This window comes from Mycena indigotica, assembly GCF_014461135.1.
Source record: "Mycena indigotica strain 171206Taipei chromosome Unknown Mind.scaff0010, whole genome shotgun sequence".
In the NCBI taxonomy this organism is placed as follows: domain Eukaryota; kingdom Fungi; phylum Basidiomycota; class Agaricomycetes; order Agaricales; family Mycenaceae; genus Mycena; species Mycena indigotica.
Window position 1 is genome coordinate 927,015 of NW_023503009.1, and position 13,025 is coordinate 940,039.

The window sequence follows — 13,025 nt, forward strand, 5'->3', positions numbered from 1 at the left end:
ACACTTTGGCGGTTGTTGCTGCTGGACGAACAGCCAATGACGTGCGGATGGGTAGATAGCGGGTGTGGTTTTTACGAGCTTGTGTCCCGCTACTAGTAACAAGCATCTTCAGCCCTTTTCACTTGTGCGCAAGTCTCGCCGCAACATACCATCTATACAGCTAAGCTGCTCGAACTCCTACGGTCAACCCTTGAACATGAATAAGACAGATAGTTGCTGCAAACTTCAGTGCCTCCGATAAATTGACCAAAACCGGTCCAAATCATTGCTCCAGATATCGTTGGCACCAGCCGCCACCCAGGCCCATTTTCAAGTCGGCTCTCGACTCTCTGTGTCGTCAATGTCACGATTACGCCACTTCAGGAAAACATGTTGGCGAGACTCATTGTGGACGAGGGGGGGTCCGCGGAGTAGATTTGGAGTTGTGGATAGAGAGGAATGAGGTCGATGTGGTTTGGAAGCTCTTTTGCATGATGGGCTTGCTGCAGGTCAGTACTACTAGTCGGAAGTCCAGACCACGACGAAACAGATGGAGGCCTCACACTTGCTCGTCACCTTCAAGTTTACCTCTCCCGCGGAAATTTCATGCGAGGCCAATTGACTGGCGCCGCCATATACCTACTTACTTCATTTCTAGGCTAAGCGGTAAGGGAACAGACACGAAAAAACTGCTGAGGCAGGAGGTAAGCACCGACATAACGGCTGGCCGATTATATAGCGCACCCCGTTGCAAGAACCACCAGCTGAGGATCGGCAGGGTCCGTGCTCTATGTTGCGTCAGAACGGAGCAATGAGTGATACTGAAGAAGCAACCCAGAATGTTCCGCCCGCCATGCTCACTGTGTAGATCGTGAGTTCCATCAGTGATGTTGGGCAGGAGAAGCACATACCCCCTTGACAGTCAGGGCTCAGAGTGAAATTCTTGTTCGACGTCTTGCCTGCATCGAGCGCCGCCTGCGTGAGTGTGTAGGGAACTGCGGCCGACCACGCGTCGACAGCAAATTGGAGGAACAACGAGTTGTTATACGCCTTATACGCGACGACCGCTCCGTGTCCGAAGTTCCTGTACCCAATTCAGCCGCTGCGTATCACTGAAAGTTGCACACACAAGCCATTGTTGAGCTACAATTCAGCTCAGTCGTCAATTCGAGTCCACTACTAACAGCAGGGGAAGAACGCTAGAACGTCAACGTCAATCATCCTGCGGGACAACACAAGCCCTCCACATACCACATACAGCCCCGAGTAGTTCGCCGCCGTCACCGCGCTCGCCGCGCCAAAGTACCCTACCAGATCGACAGCGTACTGCGACCGGTTCGCGAGCTGGTCGAACTCGGCAAGCAGGGAATAAAGAGCGCCAGAAAAACCATAGGTGTCCACTAAACAGCGAGTGAGCCCCTCCGACAACCCAAGCACGCGCGGAAACGTTAACACACACCGAGATCGGGAAACATCGAGGTTGTGCTGTCCAGCTCCGAGACGGCCTGCGCGATGGCCCCTTGGGCGAGCCGAATGCGGTCCTCGAGCAAGGTGGTTACATTCGGCTTCTGTGAATTGGTGGGCCATGATTAATAAGACGCGAAAGGCCAATATAAGACACGCACCCGCCATGACGAGGCCTGCGGCTGCGAGGCCACCTGTGCCACCACAACCACGGCCACAAGAAGGGGAAGAGAACGCATAAGATGTGGGCAGTGTTGTCGTCTCTCTTAATGACCTCTGACGACAGTAGCAGGTGGCAGTTAGATGGAATCCCGCACTTGAGATCGGGATGACTCGCATGAGAAGAGGTGTTGCATGTGTGTGAAGTTGTTGCCCACCCGAAAGACCATTCGTATATGCTACTACAAGGTAACATATCAGTAAAGGAAAGTTCAGGAAAGGAAAGTAACGAGGGAAACAACATGCGTGGCATGAGCAAGAATCGAAGATCATATTTAAGGAAGGAAAAGTGAATCATAGGAATGGACGATGGGAAAGAATACGGTGAAGAGAAGGGGATGAGCGACGTCGCCGCGTCGAAATTGGGAAGGGGAATGTGGACAGAGAATATAATGACATGTAGAAAAGTCGAGGAGTTGGGTAAACAACGAAGGGCTGTTCGAGTCGTCTACAGACTGAGATCAATGGCAGACAAAGAACACAGACAGCACACGCACCGTTTGCCTTGCCCAGCTATATGGTGCTTCTCTTTCATCGTCTACCCCCACGCTTTGCCCTCGCGTTCTCCGTCGACCAGCGATAAGTCGTCGCTCCGGTGCTACATGAGTAAATGTAACCATGTCTGTGTAGCATGTATCATAAAAGCGACCTATAATCGCACGCAGAGGAGGTATCGAACCCGCTAGGGAGCCTCGTCCTCCATCATGTAGCACGGTGGGCCAATATCTGCCTTCGTCCCAGAAAGCAGCAGCGATGGACCGCGCAGAACGAAGTCGGTGCCCAAGCGCACTCGAAAACACCACAAGACATACTGTTGCATGGACCATTATGTGGACATGAAGATTTTTGAGTGGTCCCAGCTCGCAGTATGGATGCAAAGCCAATTCCGGTATAAGTATGGCCGTTGTCGAAAACGGCGTTGACAAGGCCCTTCTGGTTCATCGCGGCGCCCGAAAAGAATTGTATGGCACAAATGGCCTGTAAGGCACCACGATATCCACTCGATATAGGCGTAGGTCATGCACGAGGAGAGATTCAAAGTCGGATGTGGGCAGTGTGACGGTGACGCATGTGACTTGCGAAGAAGGGAACGAAAAGAGTGTCGTTGAAGCGGGTGTCTACTCCGCAAATGGCGGGAATAGCAAGAGCTGGCGCTTGAATAGATGTAGAGGAGCGAGAGACCGTCGTGAAAGGAGGGAGTATGGGGGCGTTGTGTGTGTGTGTGTGTGTGTGGTCGTTTGGCGATTGGAGTGGGCGAAAATAGTGGAGAAGCAGAGGCCTTCAGACAGGCCAGATGCCAAAGAAGACACAGGCAAGAGTGTAGACGGGGTAGAAGAGGTGCTGGTATAATGGGCGGGCGGACACGATAGCGGTCAGGTCGACGCTGTTACAGGCGGGCATGGTGCTAATGCTTTCCAGCCCGACTGAGCACGAAATGAGTGTACCATTCGTTGTCATAAGGATGATAAGACGCACCGACTCAAGCCGATTCATACAGAGCTCCTCTTCACCCTCCCCAGCTCAAGCGGCAACCCGTTTCAGAGTCGTTGTCGTGGGACTTGCGAGCGCTCCGAGCGGCACACTGCTCGCGGGGTAGGGTTTCTTCCGAGTTGTTGTTGTCCAACGTGGATTGAAGGGCATCTGCGACAAGAAAACGTTAACAATGGAGAGGACGACAAGAGTATCACCAGAGGCACGAGCCGGGGCACCCGGGCGCCAGATGCTTTACAAGCATGCGCTAAGCTTCCAGCGAGCTGTTGCGTGGCATCAGGCAAGTTTGGGGCTTTCTGGTGGCTGGGCTGCAAGGCTGCGTGGATGCAATGAGGTGGATTTGACGACTGCTGACGGGAAGTGGCCGTTGACAGCGCAAATTCCATAATAGGCAGGTACATTCGAATCATTTCCTTTTTGGGTTGCGTGACTTGCCGTCACAACTCTCATCACACAGCGTGAATGGCTTCAGATGGCTTGAATAATTGGCTGGAACAGGTTATGTCTTTGCTCCAGGAGTAAGAAAATGGACAAAGTGAAGTAGATTGTGTGTTTTGTTGGTGAATACATCATAACCATTACTTTATATCTTATCTCATCCACCACCAGCGCTTCTATATAGTAGTAGCGCTGAATGAGGTGCAGACTTGAATGGTGGTGGGTCTGTAAACAAGGGAAAATATCATTGTAGTCCACATAGGTGTGCGCTCAGCACGCGTCCTTCGTATAAGCAGAGTGGAGGCAAAGGCCAAGGCGTGACTTCCTTATATGGAAATGATTCGAGGCAATGTACCTGCCTATTATGGAATTTGCGCTGTCAACGGCCCCTTGGATAGGAACAAGATTACACGCTCACGCGTCTTCATTTCCCTTTGTCCTGCTCAAGAAGTACCGTGCAATGAGGCCAAAGTATGATGTGAATTCGATTTGGGGGGTCAAAGGTGAGCACCTTTTCTCTTTGAGGTTTCTTTTGCGCTCTCATCTTGCTCGTTCTCAATCTTTACAGTCCATGTCTTCAGGCAGCTTCAACCGCCATCTGCCAGCAGTCCAACGTCGTGACGATAGTCGCGAAACTCGCCGACAGGAGCCATATGCACGAGCTAGTAACGCTCGTGCTGCAAAGGGAGAGAGAGCTCCTCGACCACCCCCAACCGATCCCTTCCAAGCCAACGACTCTGCTGAGGTATCAAGCAGTCCAGGAGGGAAAAAGAGGAAGAAGAAAAAGAAGAAACAACCTATTGTAGATTCTGGTTTCTCCCTGCCGACACCGACAAACACTCAAGCCGGTCCGTCGAGTACTGCAGTGCCGACAGATTCGGAGAACTCAGGGTCTCATTCTCCTACTCCCATCGAACAAAGTCCAAGACTGCCAACATCTTTTCCTCCGCCATTTCCTCCCTTCCCTCCCTCTACCACTCCCGGGCCGACTCCTTATAATATTCCTATTCCAGCATCGAATCCTTCCACCCCTTCGCCACTGCCTCGTAAATTCCCCAGCTCAGGGCAGCGACATTCACCTACTCCTGCCTCTCCACATGTGTCACCGCCTCGGGGTGATCCCCAGCCCCAACCGCCAACACCTCCTCGACGTCGACGTTCACCCCCACGTCGATATTCGCCGACTCCAACTCCTCCCCCTTCCCCTCAAGATGATACTCGCATGCGCTCTCCATCACCTCCATTAGCACCGCCTCCTCGTTCTGCTGGCACAGGAAACTCAAGTAATATGAGGCCATCTCCCCGTCACTCTCCAACTCCGGGACCTTCACGACATCACTCTCCCCCTCGAGCTCGCTATTCTCCACGTCCAGGCCGTCGCTCACCACCTCGTTCGCCACCTCAACGTCCGCCTCCTCGGCGATCGCAGCCAAACACATCAAAGTCATCTTCGTGGGATCGCCGTGATGCAGAGAGAGAGGAGAGGAAGAAGAAACGGAAAGCCCGGGCAACAAGTCGGGAACCTGTTACGAAACGTTCGCATTCACGCAAGAACAAGTATCAAATCCCAACAAAAGGTTCGGGTGCCCTGTCGGAGAAGAATGTGAGCCTTCAGGTGTGTTTCTTACATTTTCTTTGGCTTATTATCTGACTTGTTTGCAGAAGGGCGCCACACTTCATTTCCAAATCCTCACAGGCATCCGAGGCCTCGTGGATGATATTTCTCCCCAGCCCACCCCCGCCGATCGCACCGCTTTTGCATCTCGCTTCACTGACAGCGAAGCCTGGCGAGCAAAACTGGCATCCTTGACTTACTCAGATGAGTGGGGTTTCGCTGCAGTTCAACAGATGCGGCATGATGATTTTGTGGCCAAGAGACGGGGTCAAATTGCATCTGCGATTGGCGCGATGGAGGATCCTCACCTGCATGTGATTTTTGGTGCGGTGGCAGAGGCGGGGCTATCACGTTTTGCTCCAGATCTGAAGGGCTCTCCTGAGAGTCTCTACAATCTGGTACACGAAGACTTGGCTATTGCAACATTCCAACGGGTTGCTGCGCATCATGCGTATGATGTCGACATTACTCATGTGCGGGACCGAAGCCTTATCCGCCGTCTCTATCGACACTTTTTCTATTATTCAATGCTCGACAAACTTGATACTGAAGAGCGGAAGCCGGGAGGGGTGGCGGAACGGAACGAGAAAACAAATATGTACAAGCGTCGTCGAGAGGTATGTTTTTTTTTCAATATTCTGGTAGCTATCAACCAATAAAAATTACAGGATTCTGCACGTTGCCAGCAATTCCTCCAAGACGATGCGTGGCCAGGAGACACACAAGCTATGTTCTCCTCGCCCGAGTGCGTGAGTGAAGATGAAGGACCAACCAACTGTTGAAGATAGTGAATAGGCGAACGGCGAGTCATCGCCCACGCGATTATGTCAGCGCGGATCAGCGCCATCACCGACGTACAGCGTGAATCATCCAGCACATTCCACTGACTCCGACATGACTCTTACACAGGTATGACTCAGTATTGGGAATAGTATAAATACTCTACATTCTGTACTACTCTAGATCGAATTCTACGCTCTGTTTTTCAACAGGTTATGGGCCCCGGCACCTCAGGACTGCCCCAGTAACGCTCTCATCATCTGCACCACCCTCCTCCGACGCTCGCTCGCTCCCACGCTGGACAACGCCGCGGAGAAGCCTTTTGGAACGCTGTTCCTCTACGGCAATGGGCTGGCTGTTGCAGCATGCACTCACTGGCAACAACGGACTCTCGATCACCTCTGGCTGGGCCAGCACGCACTCAGGCGTCGCCAGCAGACTCGACTCATCTTGCATCGGCACCTTGACTTACTCGGACTTATCGGCTACACAGCATCACGGATCTTACGGACATCATCGCATATTGTATCACAAGTCAAATCGACACAGCCTCGAGCTTCCGGCCCGACGAGGCGGAACGGAGGACAACGCAGCTACAGCCACACGGGAGGACCGCGATGGGCTACAGCAACACGCCGGGGACTACTCACAGAGAATGTCCCGCCAGCGCGACACACGGAACACGGCCGGGGACACAACAGGTCCTGCCAGCGCCACATCATCACGACAACCATCTGCTCCCGCCTGCCAGCAGCGACACGACTTCGCTCGAGGGGGAGAGATACAGGGAATCAACGACGAGCATCATTCGGATTGCGACCACGACACTACTACGGCCGGGGACTACCAACAGCGAATGTCCTGCCTGCGCTAATCTCGAAACAACACGGACGCCAAGGCTTGTTAGCCACGGCAAACACTTCCTCGGCACTCACACGCATCGGACTCACACGGAACGGACACCGACACGGCTCGCGCCTACTTACGACTGGCGGCCTGAGCACAACTACTTATCACTCGCATCAACAAGCTATCACAGCCGCATCAACAACGCGCGCTACACAGAGAAAGGGGGAGCACAACAACGACATCGACATCCTCTTTTGGGACAACCTATCGACAAGAACCTCTCACGAGGCGAGGTATTCCACTGCGCACCATCGGACAACGACACACACATTCCCACGCCAACGACGGCTCGACTCGCGTTCGAGGGGGAGTGTTGAAGATAGTGAATAGGCGAACGGCGAGTCATCGCCCACGCGATTATGTCAGCGCGGATCAGCGCCATCACCGACGTACAGCGTCGTGAATCATCCAGCACATTCCACTGACTCCGACATGACTCTTACACAGGTATGACTCAGTATTGGGAATAGTATAAATACTCTACATTCTGTACTACTCTAGATCGAATTCTACGCTCTGTTTTTCAACACCAACGATGGTACCTATATCATCATTCCTTTGCCTCTCCGCAGTGTCAAGGCAACAAAATTCAAGAGAAGTATCGACAAGCGCCTTGATGTAACAGCCACAGCAACTGGTTCCTTCCATCGACGCACACGGGTTCATGTTCCCAATCCACCAGCCTCAAAAGCACGAGGCACCATTCCGATGTCAGCTCCTGTCGACTGGTTTGACCCCGAGGAGTATAACAAGTTCAGTGTCCGTGTGCGTTATAGAATTTTTTGCAATGGTGTTGTACTCCCTGCTCTTAGGCATTGGGAACGTGATACCGATGGCTCTGGTGACCTCAGTGTTCCTGATGACTTCAAGACCATGGGCGCCGACGAATTCGATGAGCATTATGCGCCAGAGGTTCTTGCCAAGTACAACATTCCAACAGAGGAGGAGATCGACAATATTGAAGCAACTCATCAAATGCAGGACGAGGAGGAAGAGGACTATTACCAAGAGGATGACAGTTATATGGAGGAGGATTCTTGAGGGTTGAATAGTATCTGGTATGACTTATGATATATGCTTGTATGCCTATATGCTATGAAACACATGTCTTATGTCAAATGGCTGCTTTCTGAGGGAAAAAATCAGGGGTCATTGTCCAACTGTACGGGATTGTCGTTCAACCATGCAAGGGTAGGGTCATGACCGTATAGGGTTATTGTTCAACTGTACAGGGTTGTTGTTCAACCATGTAAGAGTTATAACCGTACAAGAATCAGATTATGACCACATAGGGGTTATTGTCCAACCATATGGGATTGTTGTTCAACTGTACGGGGTTATCCATTCAACCACACAGGGTTGTTGTTCAACTGTACAGGTCGTCTGACTGCATAAGAATCGTAACCGCACAAGGGTTGGATCATGACCACATTATGACTGCACAGGGGTCATCGTTGTCACGGATAAGACCCGGCCCGTCCGCTCCGGCACTGGTGTCGGGCCATCGCGGGCCCGTAGCACGCAGCATGTGACGACGGGGAACATGCGCCCCAGTAGGAGGAACGCACACGTGGGAAGCACGTGACCGAGAACGACGCGTCGAGCCGTCGCCGAGCCCAACTTCGACACAAGGGGACTGGGGAGGAGTGCTAGGAGGTTAGGAGTAGCGCCTGGCCCGCAAGGGATGTACGATTGTCCCCTCTGCGGCCAGAACAGGAGCAAGGAGGAGGAGGAGAGGCCAGGGTGTCCGATCACCCCATCGGGCCCGACACGACCCGACTCGAACCTCCGACCACCGACAACGGCAAGGGACCGAGTTCACGGGCCCTTTCGGTTTCGATCTACCCTGCCCGCCGTCCCTGCGGGCCCGACTATCCGTCTGTTCTGTTCCGGGCGCACGTTCTTAGGAGAGGTCCTTGCACGGCCCGACCCGCAGTCTGACAATCGTCCAACCATACGGGATTCAGGGTGGAATTATCTCTATGCAATATACCCGTGCCATGTCACATGCCAGGTTCCTGGAGAATCTTCCTGTAGATCCTGATGAATTACGTACATGGATACCAATCTGTGGACAGAACGACGGTCGCTTGGGCATCACATAGGTAATTGATGGACAGGTGTCTGATGCTGAGATGTGATGGACAGATGCCAAGGTGGGGTTTAATTTAATAGTGTTAATAAAATCTATTGAATAAACAAACATAAATATTTGAAAATATAATATAAATTTAAATATTGAATATAATAATATCAAGAAACCATATTCATTTCATAATAACATGAGTATTAATTAAGTACGACGTCCACGATTCAGGGCCCATGATACAACCATACAATTCCAGTTTAGCCCATATGCTCCAAGCTTAGGCTTATATACTGCCAGATGTGTAATAATATGTTGAGGCTCAATAATACAAAAATCCTCTGAGTTTGCTGCAGAGACAACAGTTGCCTGCAACCAAGGCCTAGAGTAGAAGGGCAAGTCTTCTATCAATGGAGATGTTATAGGAATATGCTTTTGAACCCATAAGAATGTTTGGACATGTCTCTGTAGAGGAATCTGCCAAATCTTCTGAATATACCCTGTATAAAGAATATTTGCATGTGGATCTTTGAACTGAATTCCACTATTGCCTTCATGTGAGGATTTGCAACTAAAAGTTTTGCCATCAAAATTAATTTGATGTGGTTGCAAGCTCTGATGGGGCAATACCAGTTGGCCTACAGTAGGAAGTGTTCCAATATTATGTAACCAAGAAATCCAATGGGTCTGTCCAATAGAGTGCAAGTAATTCAGGATTGCAAGATATTCCCACTGTTGCAGTTTAGTGCCTTTTTTCAGTAATTGAACTTCTTCCAAACTTGTAAGTGGCTTAAGAAAATTCAAATGGAGCTGTGGAGACTCAGGATAAAGGAGATGGGCTAAGGCTCCTAAAGAATTATCTGCTCCCTTGGCATCATTCAACTGACCCTCAAGTTGAATATGTCTAGAAATTTGTTGCAGCATTGTAAGCTCCATATCACCTAGTGAAATTAGTAATGTTATAGTCACTTCATTGCTAAAGCAGACCTACCTGCACGTCGGTTTGTACTAATACCTGCCAGGATACCATTGATACGTTCACCAAAAAATTCACTGAGGGCAGCAAGTGGCCCCCACCACTCTAACTGCTCATGATTGTGCATAGCAAAGTGAAAATTGGGTTTCACAGGGAAAAAATCAAAAAGCTCAGCAAGAGATTTACGATAATTCTGGAAGTGGTAGATATGTTCTGATGCCAGATTGTGTGAGGTCCTGAACAAAGAAACAATAGCAACACTTGCAACTAAATGATAAAAGTTCTCTAGTAACCTCTCTGCATTTTGGCCTTGTCTTGGGTCTCCCCAAATTTGTGGAATAACTAAAGGTAAGATAGTTGTAAACAAGATCAAAAGTTCCTGTGCCTTGAGTTTTCCATGTTTAGGATCACCAAGATTTTTAGGTGGATGGGGTTCATGAGTTGGTAGATATACTTGAGCAATGCAATCATGAATCAGGGCTAACTCTTCAGCTGAGAAATTGAATATATTTCCAGCAGTGAAATCAATATCATCATCACTTTCTGGTTTATCCTGTGCAAGACTATGAGAATATGCTGCAAGTTTTGGAGTTGGTGTTTCAGAGCCTGAAGATTCATCTAGTTCATTTTCTTTGTCAACCTCCATACTTGCAGTCTCTAAAGTCACATGGAGCTCAGACTCTGATGCTGTTGTCAGATCATCATCATCAGAAACTATAGCATCAGACCCTGTAAGCTCATCCATTGCTATCTTTGCAGCTAGCTTCTTGGCAAAATGCTCTGATCTTCCTATTCCTAAAACCTCTCGTAGATGATCTTGTGCAATACCCTCTAGGCTATTATGCATATATCCTAGCACAAGATGTTTCACTGGATCCCAGTTATTAAGACTATGTAATGGTGTCCATCAAACTCCTGTTGCTTTAGATTTGGCCTCTCTTCCAGAGGTAGATTTTATGGCTAGCCACTCTTGACCTTGCAGTAGTACTGTACTGCCATCCCTTTTAGACCAATTCCAGTATGCTACATCATCCATTTCTGAATGGTTCAACAGACAGTATGAGCAGAATTTAGTAGCATTATATGCCATATATCCAGCCACTTTGCGAATAGCTGCAAGGTCTGCAATCAATGCCAAGATGATAATTTGCACATAAAAGAGTCCTGTGTTTGTTTGGATAGGATGTCCTACATTCCAATATTTGTTTAGCATAGTAACCAAAGTATCTAAAATATGTGAAATGGTCCAAACATCAGGAGTATGAGGACCTGGAATCAGTCCAAGAACAAATATATTCTCTAGTTTGAAGCGGAGTTCAATTGGCAGGCTTAAACAGTAGAGGATAATTGCTCCACAAGAAACAATCTTGCCTAGTGAAACATCAATGATAATAACAAACTAATATATAAAAATTAATACCAGCTATTTTATTGGAGAAGGGATTGAACCAGTCAATATAGAGTGCCCAGACCAGATTGGTAGGTGTATGCACAAAATTGCCTAAACTCTTCCATGCTGGACTTTCTTGTACATCTGTCATTTCTACTGGATAACCATTCATAGTTCTGCCATAAGATGCAGCAGCAGATTTACTCAAAGCTTCCTGTATAGTAGCACGTCCTAGAAAGTATGAAAGCCAGGAATCCAAATTCTGAACTGCAAAGTAGCTTGTTGGAACATCATTTCCACCTACGCGTGTTTTTGCGTTTTTTCCATAGTGGTGTGTTACAGAGTTTTCCTCTGCGTGGATTTTTCCACCAGTGACAAACTTTTGGTACACTATCCTCAGGGTAAACAGAGTAGCATTATGGACAGCAGATAATGCGATCAATCTGGATAGTCAATTCCTGCTTGTATAATGTCCGAACATCAATTGGAAATTGTGCTTGCCATTGTGGTATACTGAAATTAATTCCAGAAGTCTTCAATAGTTCTGCCAGAGAGTGCAACAGTAGACCTATAATAAACCTAGTAGTCTTGAGAATAATGCCAGTGACTTTTCTACTAAGCCCAGCTGAAAGATTTAACCAGAGAACTAGAATGAGAACTAGCTGAAGAGGTTTAGAGAGAGCTATCATGACTTCAGTCAACACAAATAGATGATATTAATATTAGATAATAAGCAATACCTTCAGCAATATCTACTTCTTCAATCTGGATCATCTGAGGAACACCAGATTCTTCACTGCTGCTTTCTTGGTCTGTATCTGAGCTTTTATCTAGTAGAGGGGCTCGTTGATCACGTTTCCGATGCTGGGCTACAGCAGAGCGGGATAATTGTCTTCGACCGGCTGGTGACTGAGAGCATCGACTACAATGACACCAAGCCATGTCAATGACACGTACAGTGTTGCAGGAAGTTGGGGGAGGGAAGAGCAATTCACTAAGAATACACGGTATTTTAAGTGGACACTATAGTGGCTACGAGCACCAAGTACGCTGCTTAAGGTAAGCCTGATGCGACGCCAGATGGACGCCGGATGCTTGCCACATGCTTGCCAGATGCGTGTAAAGCATGCGGCGGCCTGGTGCCCCGGCTCGTGCCTCCGGTGTATGCTGTGGCGCACTCTAAAGACCAGCGACTGGCTAACCAGCCATGGCAAACGAGGTTGTTGTCCTTGAATAGCTTGCGCGTGGTGGTGGTCAGCACAGTCGTGCCATGCAGCATCAGCTTCGCTGCCGCTGCCGCTCCACTCAGAAACCGGACGACAAACGAGCATGATAGCGCACCACCAAGACCCATTTCTCCCTCATCTTCCCGCCCTCTCCGTTCTTACTCTTTGCCCTCAGCGGCGGGGTAGCACGAATGGTCATCCGTCAACACAATCTAGCAGAGGAAGGTCAGTCGGAGTCCGGACTTCAGTCGGCTGCGAAAACCCACTAATAGACGCCCCCGCAGACGTCGAGTACGCCAAACACGCAGACGACACGCGCCGAACAGGTCCGTCCCGGCAGCAGTGCCTTCCATCGAGCATTGCGGACGAGAGTGGCAAGGCGGGTGGGAGTCAAGACGAGGGAGGATTGACGGGTGACGCAACGTGACCGGCCCGGCCCGTCTTCCTCTTTT

General features: G+C 49.5%; 2 protein-coding genes across 2 annotated transcripts; one reads left to right on the top strand and one right to left on the bottom strand.

Moving 5' to 3' along the window:
- Positions 1–777: 777 nt before the first annotated feature.
- On the bottom strand, positions 778–1,935 carry MIND_01119200 (Glycoside hydrolase family 76 protein; the record flags this gene model as incomplete). The annotated part of the gene is made up of 8 exons (XM_037367751.1): positions 778–839; positions 891–1,063; positions 1,109–1,122; positions 1,164–1,178; positions 1,231–1,379; positions 1,439–1,547; positions 1,605–1,708; positions 1,821–1,935. 8 exons carry the CDS (start codon positions 1,933–1,935, stop codon positions 778–780), a joined length of 741 nt encoding a protein of 246 aa, XP_037215583.1.
- A 2,020-nt stretch (positions 1,936–3,955) lies between these two features.
- Positions 3,956–6,121, top strand: MIND_01119300 (uncharacterized protein; the record flags this gene model as incomplete). Its single annotated transcript, XM_037367752.1, has 7 exons — positions 3,956–4,094; positions 4,160–4,205; positions 4,258–5,206; positions 5,254–5,823; positions 5,875–5,955; positions 6,002–6,067; positions 6,116–6,121. The coding sequence occupies 7 exons, from the start codon at positions 3,956–3,958 to the stop codon at positions 6,119–6,121; spliced, it is 1,857 nt and encodes a 618-aa protein (XP_037215584.1).
- Between the last annotated feature and the right edge of the window lie 6,904 nt (positions 6,122–13,025).